At 38.1% G+C, this 23353-nt stretch overlaps 1 protein-coding gene across 4 annotated transcripts in view; it reads right to left on the bottom strand.

Annotated features, from left to right (window-relative positions):
• SULF1 (sulfatase 1) overlaps positions 1–23353 on the bottom strand; it is a 106278-nt gene that overhangs the window by 66658 nt on the left and 16267 nt on the right. For 3 of the 4 annotated variants that reach the window (XM_052704894.1, XM_052704897.1, XM_052704896.1), the window contains exons 3-4: positions 504–563; positions 2–236 (exon numbers count right to left, since the gene is read on the bottom strand). In XM_052704894.1, the coding sequence (XP_052560854.1) occupies positions 2–173 (172 nt within the window). In that variant the 5' untranslated portion in view covers positions 174–236; positions 504–563. The remainder of the gene's footprint in view (position 1; positions 237–503; positions 564–23353) is intronic. The other variant, XM_052704895.1, reaches the window with a different exon arrangement.

Here is a 23353-nt window from a genome sequence, read left to right as displayed (position 1 = left end):
CCTAGCTCCACGTCTTGGTCATCCGTGAGCACAAGGATGATATTTGGTCTGATATTTTTTCGCTCCTGCTGCACACGGCCTCTGAACCTCAGGGACTTGAGAGTGGAAGAATGACTTGTCAGCAGTTCAGTACTGAGCACTGCCAAGAGGAGTGCAAACCAAGAGGTCTTCATAGTATTTCCAATATTTCAATGAAAAAAACAATCCAGAAGTGCCTGAACTCTAGTTTTCAAGACCTGCAAGGAGGAAAAGAAATTCTGTTCAAGCAATAATTAAACTTCCAGTCACACAGTGAGAAGATGATACTCAGGGAAGTCAAACCTGACACATACTGTCTGACATGACTATAAGCCATATTGTTGAATAGGAGCTTTAATCTATCATTTTCTAAGAATAAACTTGGTCCTTCTGCAACTACACTTTCTCTTGGTATATTCCTCACAATGCTCCTTCTCCTATACCCCATGCTTCTTTTTATGCAGCATGTTCTGTACAATCAGTACCTGGGCACAGTACAAAATTGCTGGGATGCAGACGTGTTCAGAACATCTGTAGGAGGAGCCCTGCAAGAAGGAAAAAGCAGAAGGTCTGTCAGTCAAAGACCTCAGCACTGTGCTTGTGCTTCAAAGTCTCCAGAACTGTTCAGTACAGCTTCTTCCTCTGTCCTGAAATAGAAGAATAAAAAAAAAAAAAAAAAATTGCATCCCCCTCAGCTCACCAGCCTAATTTAATACCATACATATCCATGCAGCGATTAGATGGCACTTTGGCTGCTAGAGATCACGGAGATACACATCCTGTCATCAAACACAGGTGCTTTTGCAACATTTATAGGCAGCCTGAGATTCTGCAAATAAGAGTTAATTCCAGCTTATGGCACCTGGCAAGCAGTAAAGCTATTTTAGCTTAACTCACTTGCACGAGCAGCTAAACCCTTACAAAGCAGAGAGGACAGCAAGGCTGTCATTTGCAGTCTGCACTGGATCATGACATGAAAAGTCATCTTCCCTCTGACAAGAAAGCTCATATCAAGTGACAGTCCAGATGATCTTACCCAGCATTGTGAAGAAGCGTAACTGTCCCTCAATCAGTCAGCAGTGGACCCGCATGCCTCATCCATAATGCACGGTACCCCTGGCACAGCCTTGTCCTTGATACTTCATTTCCAGACTCAGCTGGGTGCTTTATTGGAGCCCCTTCTCCATGTCTGTCAGTCACACAGCCTTGCTTTTGTAAGACCCAATGCAAGCACACAGGCTTGCCTTCGCTGCAGCAGATTTAAACCTGCGGCTGAGAAATGACTGATTGGCCTGGGGAGGAATGGGCAGCCACTCATACTTGAACATCTTTTGCATTACTGGGTGAAGAACTGCAAAACTGTCCCGTTACACAATGAAAAGGAGGGAATTTCTGGGGGCAAAAGGGAAGGGGGGGGGGGGGGAGGGAAGAAACAGTGGAGTCAAGCCTGCTCCCTCCAGAGTACTGACCTGCCACATAAATAATTTTGGGGCTATAAATGAAGCATGGTGACATCAGTCAGTGAGCATCCCCCCCCCCGCCCCAAGTCCAAGAAGTCTGTTTATGGGGAAGGCTGCATGGGAACTGGGGTGGACATGATATAATTAGACTGGAGCATCATTCAGAAGATCTGTGCTCTCAAGCTGAGTTGTGTATTTAGACAAAAAACATTAACAATAAACCCACAACTAAGTGCAAAGAGTGTAACAAAAGCAACACAGAAAAAAAAAAAAGAAAAAAAGAAAAGAAGTCCAATCACTCACCTAAAAATACGTTAATAGGAAGGTGCTCTAAATTTCAGGGAAGAAGCCATAGGAGAGGGAAGGAAAGGGATTTGGTACCGGACTGCTAGGAAAAGGATTGTGTTCTTGTTTTCACATACACCTTTTATTTTAAGCTTCACAAGCTAAACAGTTTCATGCTTCTCACTCTGGCAGGCTGTAATTACACCATAAGAGTGTGAATGTCTTTAAAAGGAAAATCCAAGTGTCTGTTGCAGAGAGATTCTGTCTTTCATTGTCTCTGCTCCATCAAACATTGCAGCTTCTGACGAGCACTGTAGCACTCAAAGCCAATATCGGGGCTGGGCACTGAAAATTACATGCCATTTGGATGATTACACAACACTCAGGTAAGCAGACTGGAAGTCTGTCATTAGTCCAGACTGACTATTAAAAATACTTCAGTTTTCCTGTATTTTGTTTCTAAGCTGAGCACAGAAGCCAACAAAAGCACTGAAGAACGAGATTACTGAAGAATTAAGCATTCTTCTGACAGACACCAGACACTACATGCTCTTGGTGCAAAGGAGAAATATGATTTCTCTACCTCTGATCTTTAAATAGCAAAACTTTGACTCACCTCACAAAGAGTGAAAGGATACGTGAAGTGAGACTCAATGTTTAGTTTCTTACATCAGTTGTACTGTACAGCAAACTTTTTCAGACAATGTTGACCCAGAAAGTGCAGTCATCCTGACTGCACTGAGCAAACATTGGCACCAACGTGTTTGAATAATCCCCCACAGTATGAAACTGCAAGTTCCTGACAATTACACCTTAGTGCTAATAAAATTCACACTAATGCAAATTAACATTATCAAGCATTATTCATTTTACCCTCTTTGGGATGTGCTGGTTTTTATAAAAAATCATTTAGCTTTAGATTTTTTGAGCAAGCCAGGGCTACCTTAAACAATTCTTTTATGGAAAAACGAGCATGAAGAAGAGTTTCTTTTCCAACTATCTGATTTTTTTCCCCTTGATGGATAAAGGAAATGATGAAGACTGATCTGTATGTATTAAGTTAGTTAATCAAGTTTCATCGAATTGTCCTTGCATACAAGCACAGTAATACTACCTTTTGTAGCTCATAATTTCATTTTTACATAAGACAAATCTTTATTCGGAAACATTCTTTGAGAACCTGCCCTCTTACAGTCTGATTCCCAGTTCTAGAAGGAAATGAAGTAAAGAAAAGTGTCAAAATACAGCCATGACAGGGAAGACAAGGCTGCAGTGTTTGTGCTGGATACTGTCTGGTAGTCTACAAGTGTCCCCACAGACACTGTAATTAATCTTTGGAAACAGACAAAAATACAAGAAATTATAAGGACCTTTTCAAATTCGCACGCAGATGTAAACGTAACAAATATTGCGCAGTGTTCAGAAATCAAGACTGCAATAGGTAATGTTTTCCCCAACCAGAATTTACAAATACTAATTGTAACTTCTATATATATGCTATTTTATAGATATGTTACATTTTTCCAAAAGATTGTACCTTTGACAACTGAAACATTGTCAGCAAATAAATGAAACCCGAGCAGCAGGAAATCCAGACAGACAATTTTTCCTCATCTGGATGTAATTTTTATTTTCAGTCACTCTTCCCCCCCCAGAAGCACAAATTCATAATTTGCACTCACCTTTAATGGGATAAAATCTGAAAACGTGGTTCTTTAGTTTGCTCTTTGTTACTAGTATTATAACGAGCAGTTCAAGGACTCGTTGGCATGGAGAATTAATTACCCGTGAAACTTGAATTACACTGGCATAGAAGGGCCACTTTTTGTCAGTGGAATAAAAACTAGGAGGACTTTATTTCAAGATCTCTTCAGTGACCAGGAGGAAAAGTGAAAAATAGAATAATAATTTTTGAAACTATCTGTAGATTTTATATTCATTTTTGTCAAGAAATGTTTAAGGGTTTGTTTTTTTTTTTTGTATTTAATTTGGAACATAACAAATGACAGTCTGTTTTGAAAAAAGATCATTTTCACTTTGAAAATCCACACTGTTTTGACATGTGCATTTTTTACTGTGCTCACCCAAAATACCACTTAGTGTTTGGCCAACAAAAATCTGTCCAAAGGCATGCATTTTGTTTATTAAACAAAGTATACTGAATATCCTTAAGTGTATTTCTCCATTGTAAGTTTCAAAGGTGTGTGGACTTCATTATGTTTCATACATTTCAAATGTGGCCTTCACATATCCTTGTATTGAGAATCTGCCTTACATGAACAGATTTCTTTCTTATCAATCTGAAGCCAAATGTGGGGATAATGAGTATGGCTTCTGGACGTATAGCTGTCCCCAAGAACATGAGATACATAGTGCTCCAGACCAGTAATGCACAACCAAGTGGTAACAAAGGGTTGACAACTTTATCTTTCCTACATCACATTTCTGGTGTTTTCTTACAACTGTGAAGAGGATGGTACGTGATCCAAAGTCACAGTTAAAGCCTTACAAACAAAAATGGATCTACTCCGGACAAAGAAAGACATATTAATAATAAGACTAACATAGACAGTGGATTGTGGAGTTGAGAACAAGAATTCAAATTTTAGTTCCCCTGATGTTAGAAATATATATGCCCAGAAAATTATCACTGTGAGGTATAACAGTGATCCCAAAGGAAGGAACTCCTACTGTGATGGAAATTTCATAGTTAAGTGCTTTGTTCTTCATTACCATCCAGTATCCTACTGATTATTATACTGTACTTAAGTTTCCTGATTCCACAAATTGTCTTTGTTGTATATAACTAAGACGTATTCCACATGTAAATGTTTTGACACTTAGGAGATTTTTGAGATTTGCAGACAAGCGTTAGAAACTTGGATGAATGTTATCAAAAACACGGAAGAAAAAGCAGGATATCTTAACATTGCACATGATATTGTCTTACGCCTTTTAAGCAAAAGACTATTTTGAATAATTTTTTTTGTGTGTGTGTGTAAATAAATGGATAAAAAACTTCAAACACAAAATACTAAGCATCAATCATGACAAGTATATGATCATGCTTTCCTGATCCCAAGCAGAAGAGTACTATCATCAGATGTATTTTACGTATGATCAGTTGACTTGACAGTTTTATCTTTAATGAAGATTTTTGACAGGAATATGTCCCTAAAGTTCTGTTTCCTTAAAACCAGAATTTCAACAAGAAAAGTAGAAGAGCAAATCACAACAAAAAGAATCCTGAATATCCAGAAAAAGCAGAGAAAGTAAGGTTGCATGTAATGCGCTATAAGCTTGGTGACACCCTGTTACTGCTGCCAGATGGAGGACCACAAAGTTAATTGGAGGGCTGGAGCACATCTCCTGTGAAGAAAGGCTGAGGGAGTTGGGCTTCTTTAGCTTGGAGAAGAGAAGGCTCAGTGAGACTTCACCGTGACCTTCCAATACTTGAGGGGAACTTAAAATCAGGAGGGGGATCAAATTCTTATATAGTCTGATTGTGACAGGACAAGGGGGGATGTCTTAAAACTACAGGAGGTGAAATTTAGGTTAGATGTTCAGAGAAAAACGTTTACTCAGAAGGTGGTGAGGTGCTGGCATAGCTGCCCAGAGAAGCTGTTGATGACCCATCTTTGGAGGTGAAGGCCAGGTTGGATGGGGCCCTGGGCAGCCTGATGCAGTGGTCAGCAGCCCTGCCCATGGCAGGGAGGATGGAGCTTAATGATCTTTATTTAATGCTCCATCCAACATAAGCCATTCTGTGATATATGATATTGATAGTGTGTAATAATTTCCAGTGTGACCTCGGTGTTTAGTCACATTGGTGGGCACCTGGTCTGGTGCATTTGAAAAACTGGGAAGACTGCCCATAGGGTCAGACATCTTCATGTGCATCATGTTAAATGGAGGTGGCTTCACCCACCAATGTCCACACAAAGGTCAGGATCAATGGTTTATTCCTGTCACTTTCAGTTCTTTGCTTGAAATTAAAATTTATCCATTTAGAAATCCTGCTGCACTCAAGAACGTTTTGCCTATGTGGGAATTTCAAGGTGAAAGGGAGTGAAGAGGGTTTTCTCAGCCACATATATGTACAGCCTCTCAGGATCTTTGATGTTTATGTCTAAGGGCAGATGGGCTTCTCAAACTCTCACATAGTCTGAATCATAACAGGTGGGCACTTAGTTTACATCAAAATCCAACAAAATCACGAGATTAGCAATTTCATTATGATTGTACAGATAGATTGAAATTGCATAATACATTTTCAGGGAAGTGACACCAAAGCAATTTAGCAGTTCAGAAATCTCTTTTAAAATCATATGGCCTGGATGACTAGAGGGTTGTAACGCTCCACAACAACAATAAGGCTAACAACTCTCAATTACACCAACACAGTGAAGTCCTTAAGTGGAAAAAGCTGTTGACAGATGACTGTTTTCAGTTTAGGAACGTTAATGCTTTTCTCACATCTTACACTTCTATCTTCTATTTAAAAGGAAAACACTGCAATCTCAGGCTACCAGGCACAAAAGTGTAAATCTGCAGGCCAGTTTCCTGTGGGAATATTGAGCCTGCAGCCATGGGAAACACATTTATGTACAGCAGAAGTCAGGAAAAAAAACCAGTATCTACCATCTCTTATTAAAGGTTAATCCTCTAATCTTAGTTGTAAAGTATAGGATTTACAGTGAACACAAAAAAATGCAGCTCATCTCTAGATATAATCATTATCTACTGGATTTCCAACACACTTTATTAATCAATCAGTTATCTGCTCAACTTCTAAATGTAATCTGTGTATTATAATGATGTATCTTTGGTGCCTCAGGCTAGATTAATTTAAAGTAACTATAATTTAAAGTAATTGCAGGCATGGAGAATCATAACCTTATATTATTATTAAGTTTTTACATTGTAATTTCACAAACACAGACAGGAAAGTAAAAAGCCTGCAGTGACTTGAAATGCACACTTCCTAACCTACTTTTACAATTTCATACAGGTTGAGGAATATTCTTAGTAGGTAAAAGTTTCCAACACTTCATATGTCAAACAGCAAACTCCAATAACATTTTAAAAATAAATACATAACGGTAGAAGAAATTAACTGTCTTTGAGAAAAGGAAAATAAGTCTTTTATTTTAATGCTGTGAATATGGTTAAAAAACACTAAAGCAAATAAAAATATTTTTATATTAACCTCAAATCTGTGAACGGGTTTTAAAAGAAAATTCTCACATACTTCTTGGCAAAAATAGAATGTCTCCTGTTAATTTACAAGCTTCTAATAATATACAGTTTCTCAAATCTATTTCTCACCATCTGATTTACTTTGTTTTAGAATTTCATATTTCAACACACCCAAGAAGTGCACTTGTCATGCAAAAGAGGCTGGTATAATTGAGCCAGATGACGTGCCCCACAAGTAAAATCAGCCATTCATGAAAGCTGGTCACCAGAGGCCATTTCAAACAATGCACATTTCAAAGTAATCTAAAGTAATCCCTTTTCTCTACTGATTTGGTTTCCAGGCAGTCCTAAGCACATGTGTGCAGCAAACAGGAGGCTTATTAAAACCTGATGTTATACTGGAAGTTATAATGCCATTGCCTTGTGATTGAATTCCGTGCCTGAGAGTCTTCAAAGAGATGGAAAAAAAAAAATCAATTAAATTTATATGCTTATTAAACATGAGTGTCATGATACGTGCAGTTTATTAGCACTTGCTAAATAATTAAGACCAAGAAAGATAATTAGATGTGCACTATGCTCCAAACAGGCTTCTGATATCAGGTTTTCTTAAAGCAAGTGGCTTTCCAGCTACCAGGTAGTATAATTGCTAAAAGACTCCAAGTATATTTCAACTATAAAGAGTAACCTTTGTGTGAAGGAATTTCAGGTAATTTTAAAATTCCTTTTAAAAACCACATCTCTTTGCTATATCCCCACTCAGCTCAACAGTGTGGGCCATTATGAAAACATGCTGTACAATAACATACTGACGATTCAGTGATCCAGTAAGTAGCCTTGCACTGGGAGATCATATCACAGAGGTGAACAACAGCAACACAGTTTGCACGTTTCTTTAAGTTCCCTTTTAAGTCCACAGGACTTAGAAAGCATGCAAGAGAACAGCTTTTCCTGCCTCATTTACATAGCCTATTCCTGAAATTCAAAAAAGTTGCTCCTTAGGTATACTTATGTCTCCTCAAAAATCCGCAACACTCTTTGAAATAGGGATTTTTTGCTTTTTTATTTGATGAACAGTTTGTTTTCCTAATGGACGATTAACCTGAATATGTCATCTTTAGACAGAGTATCTATGGATCCACTTACACATGAGAAGACACAACATGGCAATTTCCTTGTCATAACATACACAGTTTCACTACTGTATGGACAAGTTAAGGTAGTTGTGTACAGTAAGGACTGAAGCATGAAGAAATGGCAGTGCTAAGCTACATAAGCTGTGTATTTAAACAGATAGCAGCAGCTGAACTCTAAGGAGAGAATCTCAGATGTACTTTTACTGATAACACAGATGGCTGAGCCTTTCACAGACACCATGGGGATTTAGGTAGCTGCCATTCACTGGATACTCAGGAAAATTTGGCTGTTCCTGTAGGTGCTTTTGAAAAACTTACTCTTATACAGTACAGAAAGCAAACTTGTTCATGGCATCAGTACTTTGTGTACTTACAGTCACTACAAGAGTGCTATATGCACATATATACACTACAGATTACATATGGTATCTGCTGGGTTTCTCTTTCACTTCCAGCTCTGGTGACAAATTCTCATATATGCTAGTTTTTTGGATTAGTCTCACAGTATTCAAATTAAATTCAGTTTGAATATAAAGATTGACTCTATGGGTCAAGTCCTGATCACTCTCTTTTAAGGAAGACCTTCCTCATTAGGTTGCTTCTCTGTCAAGTGGATTTTCCAGTCCAGTCAAATGAAGTCATACCTTCACTGATTTACATGTAAAAATACCTTGGTAGACCAATAGATGTGTTTTTAAACAAGTTCCTCCTTAACAAACCTATGCAATAGAGAAACCAGTGCATCAACAGCGGTAAACGATCAAACCAAACAAAACAATGCTACAAAAACAGATGCTTCATATCCTCTTCTGTGAAGACTAGTCAGTGAGGAAGTTGCACTGACTTAAGGCTGAGAAGCGCTCCACTCCTGCATCAGACTTATTCCCTGTTGTGATCAGGAGCCCCCAGTGTTCTCCAAGCTGTGCTCCTTGTGGTGTGCAAAGTATAGCACCAGCCCAAGAACATGGGGGTCTTTTGCCAGCTTATCCCAACCGGCAATCCCTTTTGCCTGCTGTCACCTCACTGTTCCACCGTCCCCACTCGAGCACACACCTGGGTGTGCTTTTCAGGCACTCTCAGAGAGGGACTTGTGGCTGACCCACTGCTAGGAAGACCAGAAGGTCATCTTCATGTAGTAGCTTCACCCCCATTTAGGAGCATTTCAGTAGCTATGTTCTACCAGGTGAAAAAAATCATCACAGGAATGACAGCAATGATGAGGGAGGAATACAAAGGGTAGATTTCATAGTCGAGATTTCCAAAGCAGCACCCAAGTTCCTAGATTCCGATACACACGTTCTGTTGTGCTAAATGAATATATCTACTGGGTTGAATGGAACTGCTCACCTTCTTAAACCACCCTCTTGTGGATTCCTCAGTAAACCCCTGGCATGGGGATTCTTTAAGGTCTTTGCTGAATACTTCAAAATAAGCTAACCAGTACTGGTACTTGAGAAAAGACCAAACAGATGCATCTAGATACTAAGCTCCATCTGAAAATTAGTATTTCTATTAAAAAAAAAAAAAAAAAAAAAAGAAGCTTGAAATAAGAGCCACACTTTCCTGTTCAGGGAGAGAATATGCTATATACAGCTTTATCTGCTGGTGGAATACCAATTCACTCAGCCTGCATTCTGGATATCTGTTCTCAAAGAGTTGTTTGAAAATAATCTTCAGCCTGAGATCTAAGAGACTCAAAAATGACTTGCTGAAATTATTCTGTGAATAACTTTATCTCAGAAAATATTTTGAAAAGGTAGCACATATAAACGTGCTTTCATTTTCTAAGTGAAAATGCCTGCAGGAAGACTTTCTTCATCTTTCAAGTGCGCATACAGATACTTTCAGATTCACAGTCCTAGATTCTGTAGATGAGAGCAGTTTTAAAGCATGGAAGCCGATGATAATACATTCAAGCACACATTTTTATTTCCAATGCTGCTCTTATTTTTTAGCAGTAAAGAGACATGATTTTATACAATCTTTATAGAAGATATACATCTTTCTTTATAGACAGTAAATTGCAAGCCTGCTCATGAGCCAAGATTCTACTAAGATGCCTGATACAGCACAGACGGAATTATTTTCTCCAGCAGCGATGGAATGGGCAGACAACCTTACATTCCAGCACCTGACTGTGCATTATGTAGATCAAGGGAAGACCGGAATGGAAATTCATAATAGTTAGGTAGAAAGCTTCTGAATACTGTGTAATGGATCAAGAATGGAAAGGACCAGGATATATCAGAATTACTCCCAGTGATGAAGAGGAGATAGAAATACATGGACAGAACGACAGTGCTTTCCTTCATTTTGCTTAGGAAGGAATTTGTGAAGCATCCCAGTTTACAGTAATATTGTTGGGAACTATCAATGCTTGCTTCACTGGACTTTTTTTTTTTTCTAAATGTAAATGAGATGTTCTTATATAAGAAGTATCTCATAAACTGCATTTCTCTCTTACATCAATAACCTGATTCAGGAACGCTCAGACCAGCATATAGATAATCCACTTCTTTGTCCTTAGTGGGCTCAGCTGTGAGGTCAGATGAGGCTGCTCACAGCTTTACCAACTCAAGTCACGAAAACCCCCAAGGACGGACACTGCCCAAATGCTCTGGAGCCCTGTTCTGCTGCTAGGCTGTCCTGAAGGTGATGTTTTTTCCCCTTATATCCAATCTGAACTTTTGTTTAACTTATGCCCATTGCCTCTTGCCCTCTTGGAATGTGTAACTGTCAAGGACTGGTCTCTGTCTTCTCAATTTGGGTATTCAGGGGCTGCTGTGAACCCCCCGGTGCTATTTCTGCTCTCTGATGAACAATTCTACTCCATAACATCTTCATACAGGTCAAGTACTCCAATCTCCAGCCCTCTTGAGGGCCTTCTGGTGAACACAGATGACCACTGATTTCTTTCCTACACTGAGGGCCCAGAACTGGATACATCATAACAGACACCACCTAGAATCTAAATGAATCTGAAGATTTTCAAATAATATGATAGACTGAAATGATGACTTTTCTATTTCTAATTATTTCTGAACTTTTCAGGATCAGGAATGAAGAGTGCCATAGAAAATGCTGCTTTTGCTATAGTTACAGGCTTATCAAAATCCAGAAGGTAGCAACAGACTAGTGGGCTGTTTTCTGAAAGACACAGGCAAGTCCCAGAATTCATCATTCACCGAATCGCACTCGTGTCTCTCATTACAAACAAGTCTAAGAGCCTTCCTACTGACTTCCCATTGCACTTACTTCATCACTGTATACTGCTTTTAAGAAATCTCCAACATTTTCTTTTGCATTGAAAAGTCTGAAGTGTTAAGGGTTAAATTTTGCTCCTCAGTTATGGGAATTAGCCAAAATTTCAGGCTTTGTATGAACTGGGGAGAAGTTTTACATTATTACTTAAATAGTCATTACTTCAACAGAACAATGAAAGCTGATTTTAGACATTTTTGTTTTGTTCAGTTAATAAAGCTGAGTGATTAATGAAGGTAACATTTGAAAAAGAAGTGCAACTTTGTATATCAGAAAAGAGAGTTGAAATCCCCTCTGCTCGAGGCCCCATGTAAATGTAAAGAGCACAGCTGGAATGAAACAAATGATCTGACTGGTTTCTGATGTGCTGGGTGGTGTAAATGGTTCACACTAACCACACTGCACACTCATAATATAGGAGCTAATTCATCTGCCATGAATACATTCCTGTGTATGTTGTCCTTTAAAATAAACAAGCAAAAATGAGTAATTTATCGGGAGATAAATGCTTGTTTTTCCAGTGGGATGCCTTCTATCCCATATGGCTGATTTTAAAGTCTAACTCTAGGTAGCCTAAATCATCTGTTACACTAGATGAAACTCTTACTGCTTTAAAATACGGATTTTCAAATTTTTAGCACTGTCAACAAGTTCCAATTGTTCTTGAAAATATCACTCAAGTTGGTTAGTAGTTTCTTAGAAGACTGTAAAATCCTAAGTACACTGTTGCAGATGGTGTAAAATGACAATTTTCTAAAGTCTCTATTTACAAAAGCACTGCTTTTGCAGGAAGTCTTTATCTTTAAAATTAAGAATGTTGTAACCACAATAAAGCAGTTTTACAGGAAAAGTCTTCTGGAAAAAGACTAATCATAACCAGCCTCGTATGTAGTAAGCTCTACAAATGCTTTTTGTTTCTTAATACTCTAAAATTTATGAAAAAAACCAGATTATTATTGAAGACATCATTACGATCTGTTCACATCATAGTGATTAACGTATTTCTCAGAGTATTTTAATTTATAATAGCAATAAAGTTATTAATTTACTTTTGTTTCCACAGACTTTTCCACTTAGTAAGGGTTACTTATGTAGGCATCTCTGATCATAACCTCTTAATAACAAATCTACTTTGAGATGCAAGTTTCATGGACTAACAGACACTCCACTGAACTTCCCTCCAAAATTAGGGGTATTTTCCATGGCTTACAGTGAAGAACAAACAATATCTCCTGGGCAGAATATTCAGAAAACTGTACAGGGAAGGTGTGACATAATTCTCCCTGTTTTCCACCCATTTTCTTTTGTGGTAGAAGAATTCTATTCTAAAAATTAACATACAGAGAACTTCCACATTAAAAATGCTCTATTATTTGTACGCCCTGATACAGTATCTGGAAATTGTAACTTACTCCTAGGGAAAAGCATGAACACAATTTGAAAAAAACCCACAACACTTACTGTGGTGGTGTTAAACAGACAGCAATGCATCAAAATTCAAAGCTACAGAAGGGAGAATAACCTGAAAATGCAACACCAGCTTCCTATCTCTGTTCTGTACTTTATGCAATCTTGTAACGCGCTTTAATAAAATTCCCAACTCTCCTCAGCATTTCCTTTAAAACTCCAGTGCTTTCAAGCAGACAATATGACATAAATCCACTCCCAAGACCCGCAGGACGGGGATGACAGCACCCGTACAGTACGTAGCATAGCCTACCTCTCTGCTGACTTCTCATGTTACCCCACCTTCTTATTTTTCCACTTTACCGAAGGCTCATAGAATCTTATCTCTTCCCTGGATGGTAAAGTACCTTTACATTACAGACATGGTAAAAGTTAGACAAAAATACACCAAACATTACAGGACATACTGAGAGAGAGAGGATGTGAAATGAAAAATGCATTATACCAACATATCATATGGCACCTGATTATGTTTCCATTATCTCCCACATTTAAAACTCTGCTGACCTCTGGTCAGAGGCATTTATCTTAACACTGTGACTATTTGTAAGATCCCTCCACGTTTCTCTCCGTGATTTTCTGTCCTGCAACTAGGTCTTTAACTATTATATTGAGTTACATATTCATCTTTCCATGGGATAGAGCTGGGAAACAGATAAAGCAAAATGTTAGCACTGGCAATGTGTTTCAGATGGTCTCTAATGTAATTTTTATGTATCTGCAAATGAAATCCTCCCATGTTTCATGTAATACCTATAACCACATTTTTCAGGACACAGCACAGGCCAATGGCTCCCTGTGGGCCATGGCTGGGGCCATGGTTGAGCATGGCTCAGCAAGGCCCATGGAAGTGCAGGGAGTGGGGAGTGGCGAGTTGAGGACTGGCCCTGCTTGCAGCCTCACCAGGGCAGGAACTGACAGCCTTGGCGACTGAAATGGGGTCCTGGGCTGTTGGTAGGGTGGAAGAGCCCTAGGGATAGGCAGAACTGGGGGATCTTCATGGCTGTGACAATAGCAACACCATCAGTTGTAAATGAAATGATGCTCAATACCTACGTGAAAAAGTATCTGTCTGAATGAGAATGAAACCCATCATTTATAAATGCAGAAACACTACCTTAAGAGTCGCAGTGGACAAACACATTTCACCAGGAAAATGTTCCCGATAAATCAACAGAATTGGTTTTATATAGGGAAGGCAGTAAATGAAAAGAAAGAAATTACAATACAGTAGACTGGAGCATGTCACAAGTCATCACCTATAAGAAGTATGGTAAAAAAGGGAATCTTTACTATAAATTATGCTATCCTCTGTGATTTAATATTCAGTTCAGTGGTCTGTACAAAAATATATCGGTTGTAACAATCAAATGATACAGGTTTTAGCTTACAGGTGAGGACACAGCAGGAAGGCAATCTCAGGAAGCAAATAACCATAACCAAATAGCAAAGAGCTTTTGCTAATGCGTTTTCTTTTTAGCGTGAAATTGCTTAAAACCAAGGCAACTGACTGACTAGTGTGAATCATATGCATCTCCTAGACAGTGTGATAAATGTCACAAGTTAGTATCTAATACCTGCCTAAGGCTTATTGCTGAAAAGCTGCTCCTTCTGCCATCTGTTTGGAAAATATCCTGTTGAATAAGACTTTCAGACAGATTTTGAAAGTGTTATTTGCAAACTGTTTGTTGGATATAATACTTCCAGTATTTCTGCACGTTCTATAGAACATCTTTCATCTAAGTGAGAACAATTAACTAATTGAGTATCACTAGTGCAAGTAAGACTGAAAATGAAACAAAGAAAGATCATCTCAGCTATTCTTCTCCTGCCTAGACATGAGGTTTAGATGTAAAACCTTAGCTTTTCAATCCAAAAATGAATTTCAGGACAATTTTATGATGTGGAAGGAAAACAAAAAATACTACAAGGGCTTGTTTTCATTGCACTGTGGAAGAAAAAAAAAGAATCCATGAAAGCTGAACTGTCATCCTCTAGCCAGCTCTACATTTAATGAAAGACACAGCGCAGATCATGGATCTCCACAATATTAAATGACAACAGTTATAAGTACAAGGCCCCACTAAAAACCCTATTGTATTACAACAGTGGTTGTTATGCCAGAAGGACTTTCCAAAACTAACACCATTCTGCAGTTTATTATGAATTATGACATGTCAAGCTAGGCTGGACAACGAGCCTGGAACCTTAACGATCGTCCAGGTAAACCTCTTTAAAGATTATTTCTGTATGTTTTCATTCATCAACTTCGTATCAGAGCTGTGGCTGCCATATACTTAATTAAGCTCTTTACTTGCAGATCGATCACACCCTATTCAAAATTTATTAAGGCAAATGATATACCTACAGTGCCATACAGGGTCAACGTTCAAAGTAAAATTATAGTTTCACTGAAATCTTTCTGTACTGTAGGAGTATAAGACTGTATTTCTTCAATACAGATACGTGTTAGGAGCTAAGTAAGGGAACTGGCAAAGATCTACTAATCTGTTTTATGTTTTTGTTGTTATTGTCATTGTTGATTTTGCCAGAGACATAAATGCTATCATTTAAAAGATTTAGCAGTAATCTTGATATTTCAGTCCACTACTGGCACATACTAGACACAGATAAGACATTCTCCACCCTCCATCATTACTCAAGTACCCTTCCAGTTCCTTAGAAGGAGAAAGGGAGCTTACAGTGGCTGTCAGCATAGAAGCAAGTTTACTCAGCAGGAAGGAAAGCATAATAAAGAAGGAAGGATCCTGGAATTACTAATCTAGTGAGAAAAGATCGTCGCATCATTTTCTCAAGTCTATGGAAATTTCAATGAAAGGAAACTTTCATGATCTAGTAAGCAAGGTTTTCTCTCCTTCACAGCCAATAATCACCACTGCTATTTTGTGGTGGCAATGAAGAATCTCTCTACCACTACTGGAAATTGTTCTGTTTCTTGAAATGACCAATGCTTAAAACAATTATATTAATCTTACTCTCTGGCTTTCTCAGAAAGAGTGTTGACAGTTGAAGATGGGATACAGCTATTAAAAAGTTCACAGCCTCCTTTATTTACCAAAGTGTCCCAAACTTCGCAATTTTTCCTCTGATGCACAGTGATTATGCATTTAGTTAATATCTCCTGCCTCTTCCTTTCCTCCAAGAAAATCACATACTGCAAACACATCAAAGCTGTTGGCTATATAGAATTAGTAAGTGATCACCCTGTGGAGGGTCTCTCAGTTTATGAATACTTCTAATAAGGCAATAAGTAGGAATATTCTCAATGTGTAATTGCTTACTCCTCCTCTCAGCAGGTTTTTCTTTACTTAATCATCAGCAAAATGTTCCATGTAAATCACAAAACAGGCTAGTTGTTTGATCATCCTGTTTCTTTGTGTTGGCCCTTTGATATTTAACCTCTCATTTCAGGCAGCTTTACAAGGATGCTTTCCAGAGAAACAGTATGTCTCATTTGATGCTATATTAATCAATTGAAGAAAACATGTATGTTGCTAGGTTTGCAGTGAGTGTATGCATGTGAAAGCAGGCACAATCTTCATTCACAATGAATTCCTTTTGCAACAGACCAAGAGCTCTTCATCTTTATTGACCTAGGGAGCAAGTCAGATATGATGGCTGCTACAACAAAGACTTTGAATACAAAAATCTTTTTGCAGTCACACCAGCTAATCAGTTTGAAAAATCTCAATTTTATTTGGCTTTAAAATACTTCAAGATAACAGCACAGTAAGTCTGACATACTATAAAAAAGGCTAGTGCTTAATCTTTTCCAAGCCATGACAGGCATGCAAATTAACATCTTGACTGGAGATGGTAAGCCTTTTGACAAACTCTGAGTATCATCTGACCTGCTAACTAAACCAACAACTAACATCAGAAGAAAGTAACTTCACTACCAGGTAAATAAACTACTCGTGTCTCTGTTAAAAAGAAAAAAGAAAAAAAAAAAAAAGTCCTTTTGGTAAGCAATAGGCTATGTTGTCCCTGTTTTGCACTGCATTGTTCACAGTCCTGGACAGTTGCAGAAAGCTCAATGAACAGTTCTCCCTTCACCCAGCTTGGGAGCAAGCAAGGCAACTGCATGCTACTATGGCACATTCACCTGTTATTTTCTGCCAAGTAGTACTTCTATCAAGTAGGTGGCGAACTGTGTGCAAGAGGTTCCTTAATTACCTGGATTCATGTAAAGAGTAGAAACTTTCTTCAGGTGACAACAAAAGGATAAAATTTTCGTAGCTTTCTGCCTGTGTTATCTTATCCAGCCTAATACGAAGAATAAAACTTCTAAGGATACAGTAATGCAAAATTAGTAGTCTTACACATGTATATGCTTTACATGGGAGGTAATGTTTAAAATAACATTTTAAATAAAATTTTATGATAGTTTTCAAAAGAAGAAAAACCTAACAAAATGAATACTCTTTTCATCAACAGAAAAAGCTGTTACCCACAACTGCTCAGGTATTAAGGTATATGTGGCAAAAAATTAGTGGGATCTTAGTTACTACCTTGTTCCATGGGATGAAAAGGAGCATTTAACTGCTTCGTTCTTGAATAAAAATCCAATGCTTTGTTAATATTTATCCCTTTTTCCTCTAACCATACTATACAAACTCTCTTTCGAACTTGCAGGAAAACCAGCAATTATCACATCAAAGGTCATCAGTCCACCAGGGAAACTTCAATCCTTAACTGGTGGAGAACTGCTACAGCTTTTGCAAACAGATCAGGCCAGCAAGCTGTTTTCCCTCCTCCCTTCCCTCCTGTGATTCTTGTTGGTTTTATTTAATCAGCTTAGAAGACCTCCTAGTTCTCCTGTGATGCCATACACTATCCTAGACATCAAAAAGATTTTTATACTGCTGTTATTTTTTATACAGGGGAAATAAAAGAATAACAATGATTTAACTGTGCTGCACAATATATCCAGTCTAAAAAAAGCCTGAAGGATTAAATCTTTCCTTAAATTTCCTGAAAGCTCAATTCTGAAGTTACTGGCAAAGTTCTTACTTCAATAGCATCAGAAGAATTCAAGAAAGAAGGTGAGCAGTGCAGATGAAAATGAGAAATGTTAAACTTACTGAACATTAGAAATACTGAGAACCACTGTAAAATGAAGAGCTCTGCTCCTACCAAAAGCAGGAACATTAAATGAAAAAGTTATGAGTCGAGTCCCCAAGATAAATCAAGAAATAGGTTTCAAAATAATAATATTCTTAAATAATAATAAATGCTCTGTTCACGTTACTTATCTTTTGGAGTCATAACTTTTATGGTTGTATATCTTGAAAGTTTTTTTGGCAGTCAGTAGTCTTAAAGAAAGTTTCTTTTTCTTCCAAACGAGAGATAAGTTTTCCTAGAATCATATGATGCCAAAATAGAGATGTCTGATAAAGCAGAGAGAGCTGGCAATATGAAAATTGTGTTTTCTTCAGAGTTGAATTAGGAAGTGTTCTGATGACATAAAATGGGAAGGGCATCACATTCATCTGTGTTTCTAGCCTCACTGGAGAATAGATGACCAAACATCATTAATTCTGAGTGTATTACTTATTTTGGCTCTTGTACCTTTGCACAATGAATTGATTTAGGTATGTAGGAATCTTGATGCTAATCAAAACATGGCTTCAGTGCCGTGCAGCCTGCTAGTGTGGGCAAGTTACCTCCACTAAAACAAAGTATCATTCAGTGCTTAAAAAAAATCATTAAAATAAATTAACAAATTTGGCAGAAATGTCAGGGAATACTGCTCCATTTTGTCTGAAGTATCATTTCTTCCTGACTGCTATTTCTGGCTCTGATCCTTTGCACAACTCTCGTGGCCAAGTCCTATTTAATAAGAGTTTTTCCTGCTATATATATATGAAGCCTTCACAGTATCATAAAAACAAACCCCAATATTTTTATCCAACTTAATGTTTTAATGCCATCAGCTGATTTTATTTAATCATTTAATCTATATTCCCTAGTGCCTCCTTTAAAAAGAGAGTAGGAGTAGGGAACAGGCCTATGTACCGAGCCAAGTCAGTCATAAGTTTCTGAAGCACGGTTTTCATTTTGATAGTGCTGCAAATTTCTAGTTCTACGTTTCTCTTTAATACAATAAGCTGTTCTCAGGTTTATTATGGTGGGGTCACATCTGGAAAGCCAGAGAACCATACAAAGCTGAAATTTTAGTCGTCCTCCCCAGCTCTCCTTACCAAGGGGTGAACAGATAAGACCTTCCTGAACAACAGACTCTTACTATGCACTGCACTGGGTGACCATTTTGGTGAAGGTCCCTCTCTTGTACTCATTTTGACAGGGCAAAACAGGAGAAGAGGTAGACAGAAGAATTGTTTCTTCTCCCAGTAATAGAAAGATCTGCTGTTCTCCTGCTGTGTACAGGCAAGATTGAGAACACTGGTATCACTGCTACATAACTCAATGGCCTTAAGTTACTTGCACACCCTGGTAATGCAGGGCTCCTTACATTATTAACTTTATGTAAATTCAGTAATGTTCTTTGTTGTACTTTCACTTTTCAGCACCTATTCCTCACTGTTCAAGATTCAATATGGTTGGCCAGCAAAGCAAACTCAAGAATTAACTAAGAACAATTTTTTAAAAAGCAGACTTTGTTAAAAAGTGGCCTGAAATGTTAAACAGCTGGTTTGATCAAATAGATAATATGAGTGAACATTTGCGCTTGGGTTCAGAACATGAATATTCCCAGAACAGAATACAGAGCACTGAGGAATTTTGCCTAGGGCTATGGAATGAATGAACTGAATCATCCCCTGAAAAAGTGAAATTTATTCAACTTGGAACTAAGTATGTAAAATACAAGAACCAATCAGTATAGTATAGAAAATAAGTTGTCATCCAAGCTGTGAAATTTTATTATTTTTGTTTTATGATTAGTATATTTCCCTGCTCTTATTACACAGGTAGCTCTGAAAGTAAAGCCTCCTACTTCTTTCTGTGGAAACTACAACCGATCCCTAAGAACACAATAACACTATTTGATAGAGCAAAGTCTCAGCTACAAAGTGCTATTTTTCAGTGTGCTGCCCAGGGAAGTGGTGGAGTCACTGTCCCTGGCAGTGTTCAAGAAATGTTTAGATGTTGTACAGAGGGACATGTTTTAGTGGGAAATATCGACGGTAGGTGGACAGTTGGACTGGATGATGTTAAGAGGATTTTTTCAACCTCTGTGATTCTATGATTCTATAGTCACCCCCATTAGTTATGCATTTTACCAGAACAAGAGCCTGCATACCACACATAGTTTTATGATTTTTGGTTATCGGTATTCCACATCATAACATCATGTAGTGCACTGGGATTTAAAGAGTTAATGCTCCAGTTCCAGGTACCTGTCTGGAAGAGAAAAACTACATACCCAAGAGGACTTTGCGTTCAGAGAGGGGATATATGCTTTGCGGATCACTTGATCTTCACTTTTCCTTTTTTCCATCTCTCTCTCATCCCTGCTCAACCTGACTGTACGTCTCACAATAGCATTACGGTGAGGCCTTTCCACTTTTCAGACACTTTCATATATTTGATTTATCATCTTTAATTCTAATTGTATTGTATTATAGTGTGTTACCTTGCATTCCAATACTATATTTAGTAAATTAGTTTGTTTCTCCTCATATCGTTGCTGCTGCTTTTAATTATTTTGGGGTCCTGTTCCCCCTTCCTAGAGGCACGGATTTGCGAATCCTTCCACCCTCCTTGTCACAGAACTGGGTCAAACCAGCCCATAAACCATTGACACACACTTGCAACAATCTGCACCAGAGTAGGTGACCCACTGTCACTGCTGTCACTGTTACCACCCATCGCCTCACTGTGCTCACATCCACTGTTTGGTCTCCATAAACGTACAGCAAGCACCAGTCAGTGTCAACAGGTGCCATTTTTTTCCTACATGAAGGAATTAAATTCCATGCCCATATGCACTTCCATATCAGACATCATTTTGTCAGGATGCTCTTTTGCTGCTGCCCATCACATGGCAACAAAATATAATGTAATATTGCCAGGAAGGATCAACCTCTGCTGCCATTTTACCAACATCCACCTCTGACATCACAGACCAACACAGTAACATAAGAAGCATTACTTTCAGAGCAGCCCCAGTATTAGCTGCTTAATTCCTAATTACTGCTATTTTCAGTCCTGTTAATTTTGGCATAATTCTGTTAGATTTCACAAGCATAGCAGAACCCAACAATAGAAGTAGCTGAAGGAGTTTCAGACTGGTCCATTCCACTCAGGAAACCTGAAATGATCTCCTTAGGTAGGGAAGCTTCATAGGCAGACAAAGGACAATGTCACAGGTCTACCATGCAAAAACCAGGTACACTGAACTACTATGAAGTTTAATACTTCCAGGTAAAAACAACAGCGGATATTATTAAGGCATTTTTAAGGTTTCTGTTATAAACATAGCAACACCATTCTTCTTGGTTAAAAACCCACTATCAGGACTAAAGTCTTCATCCCATCAACACTCAGGTTCAGCAGCATAGCACGCATGGTTATGTGCTGTTAGAAACACGTAATGGATTTCCAAGATGCTACAGAACACCGCACTATAAAAAGGTCACTAGATAGCAGTGATGCTCAAATTAAAGTTGCTCTGGTTTGGATTCAGTCATAAGCACTGGTTTTCATCTACAAAGAAATGGTTCTGAGCATCATATCCAACAGATCATCTCTTTCCCTGAACTATAATTCAAGGCGGGGACACCCTGAAGCCTGGCCCATTAGTTTGAAACTGAATGTTAGCTGGAAAACAATAGATGAGTTTACCTACAGGAATTATTTTAGGGAGAGATGAAAACTTATTAAAGAGAGATGGTGGTATGCTTGTGGCACAGTGATTTTTTTTTTTTTTTTTTTTTTTTTGCAGCATGGACTGCCTTCTTCCAATGGGCTGAGGAAATTCAGACAAACAATACAGCATCTGAGAAGTTGGATTACACTGCAGGAAGGGCAGATGTTGTAAAGAATTTATTTTAAAAAGTATTAATTTTAATGAATTTATAGTATGCCTATAGGCTTGTACAATCAGAATATAAAAAAGAAATATTCTCAATGCTTCATTTGAGGTACAATATTCTTACTTATCACCTTCAGGCACAGCATATGTTAAGACTGCTGCTTGTCTAGATACAAGGTCATGATTAACTGATGATTAATTAGTTTAACTTAACTGTCATCAAATTTACTACTCTCATAAGTAATTTTTAAAATGAATTAGATTGTGTAAACAAACTTGGGCAATTATTGACATAGTTCAAATAATTCAACACTTCAAGCAGAAATGCTCAAAGAAATACAAGCAAACTGAAGTCTTACCAAGTGTCCCAATTTTCCCCGGGTCACACGCAACAGATTTTTTTGGCTCCACAGAGCTTTCAGAATCCGTTCCACATGGCATGTCTTTTGTCCTTGTTTTGATAAGAAAAGATTAAGGGACTTGCCCAGGCAAATAACAAGACATGATTGGAACTACCTGTATTTATGGGAGTTCCCAATGCATTCAACAGACAACACAAACAGTAGTTTCCTTCTCACTCTAATCAGTATCTTAATTTTGTCACTGTTGACTCTAAGTGTTCAGTCAGAATCTTGTCTACAGTTACAGTTCATGCTTTCTATATGAGATTGTTACTATCTGGGTCAACAGGGCTGTATACTGTCAAACGCATGCACAAATGACTTTCACCCTGATCTACCTTTCAAATTGTGAAGCTTAATTCATATTTTTAGAGAGTTCTTGTTGATGAGTTGCTACAGAAATAAAAAATATTTGTTGACCACTGGAGACTGTTGCTTCAGCACAAGTAAGATATTTTATTTGCTATATTTTCTTTAATTATGTCTCAAAATGTACAATCAGTGAATATATAATCAATGAAGATGGCATAGTACATCCAAGAGCTTGGCTTATACAGTTACTATACTACAGCATACAGCAGAAAAGAAGGACACTCACCCCATCCTGGGCTCACATGGGAAATTCCACTGGAGTAGACCCCCAGAAGAGATTCCTCCCTACTGGTAGTCAGCTCTTAAATGGGTCTAGGAGAGGTGGAGCCAGGTTCCACCCCTTCTGGCAGCACAGATGAATTGCTTTCACCTGTGCTCCCAGGGCTGACTCATTGCTCACCTCAGGTGATCAATCAGAGGTTCAGGCCGTGATTCAGCAGTCCCCACACACAGACTTGTCTGTTGATGTTAGTTTTCCTTTGTCTGACAACATGCTAGAGGCTTTTGGATTTAATTTATGCATAAGCTAATATCACATTTTTGGGATGTCCATTTCGTCAAGTAAGATTTTTTACAAGAAAATTGTAATAAAAAATGAATATGCAGTCATAAAGAAATTGGTGGAATGTCCCAAAAGTTTGTTGTCCAGAATTGTCTGCTTTTTGTGAAGACAGAATCATGGGCACATAAGTATAGCATCATTTGGAAGTATCTCTATCAGGTATGGAAACAGAA

The sequence above is a fragment of the Tympanuchus pallidicinctus genome, unplaced genomic scaffold (genome assembly GCF_026119805.1).
Source record: "Tympanuchus pallidicinctus isolate F22 unplaced genomic scaffold, pur_lepc_1.0 scaffold5, whole genome shotgun sequence".
In the NCBI taxonomy this organism is placed as follows: domain Eukaryota; kingdom Metazoa; phylum Chordata; class Aves; order Galliformes; family Phasianidae; genus Tympanuchus; species Tympanuchus pallidicinctus.
The sequence above is the reverse complement of the archived record's forward strand: the minus strand, read 5'-3'. Positions and strand labels throughout refer to the sequence as shown.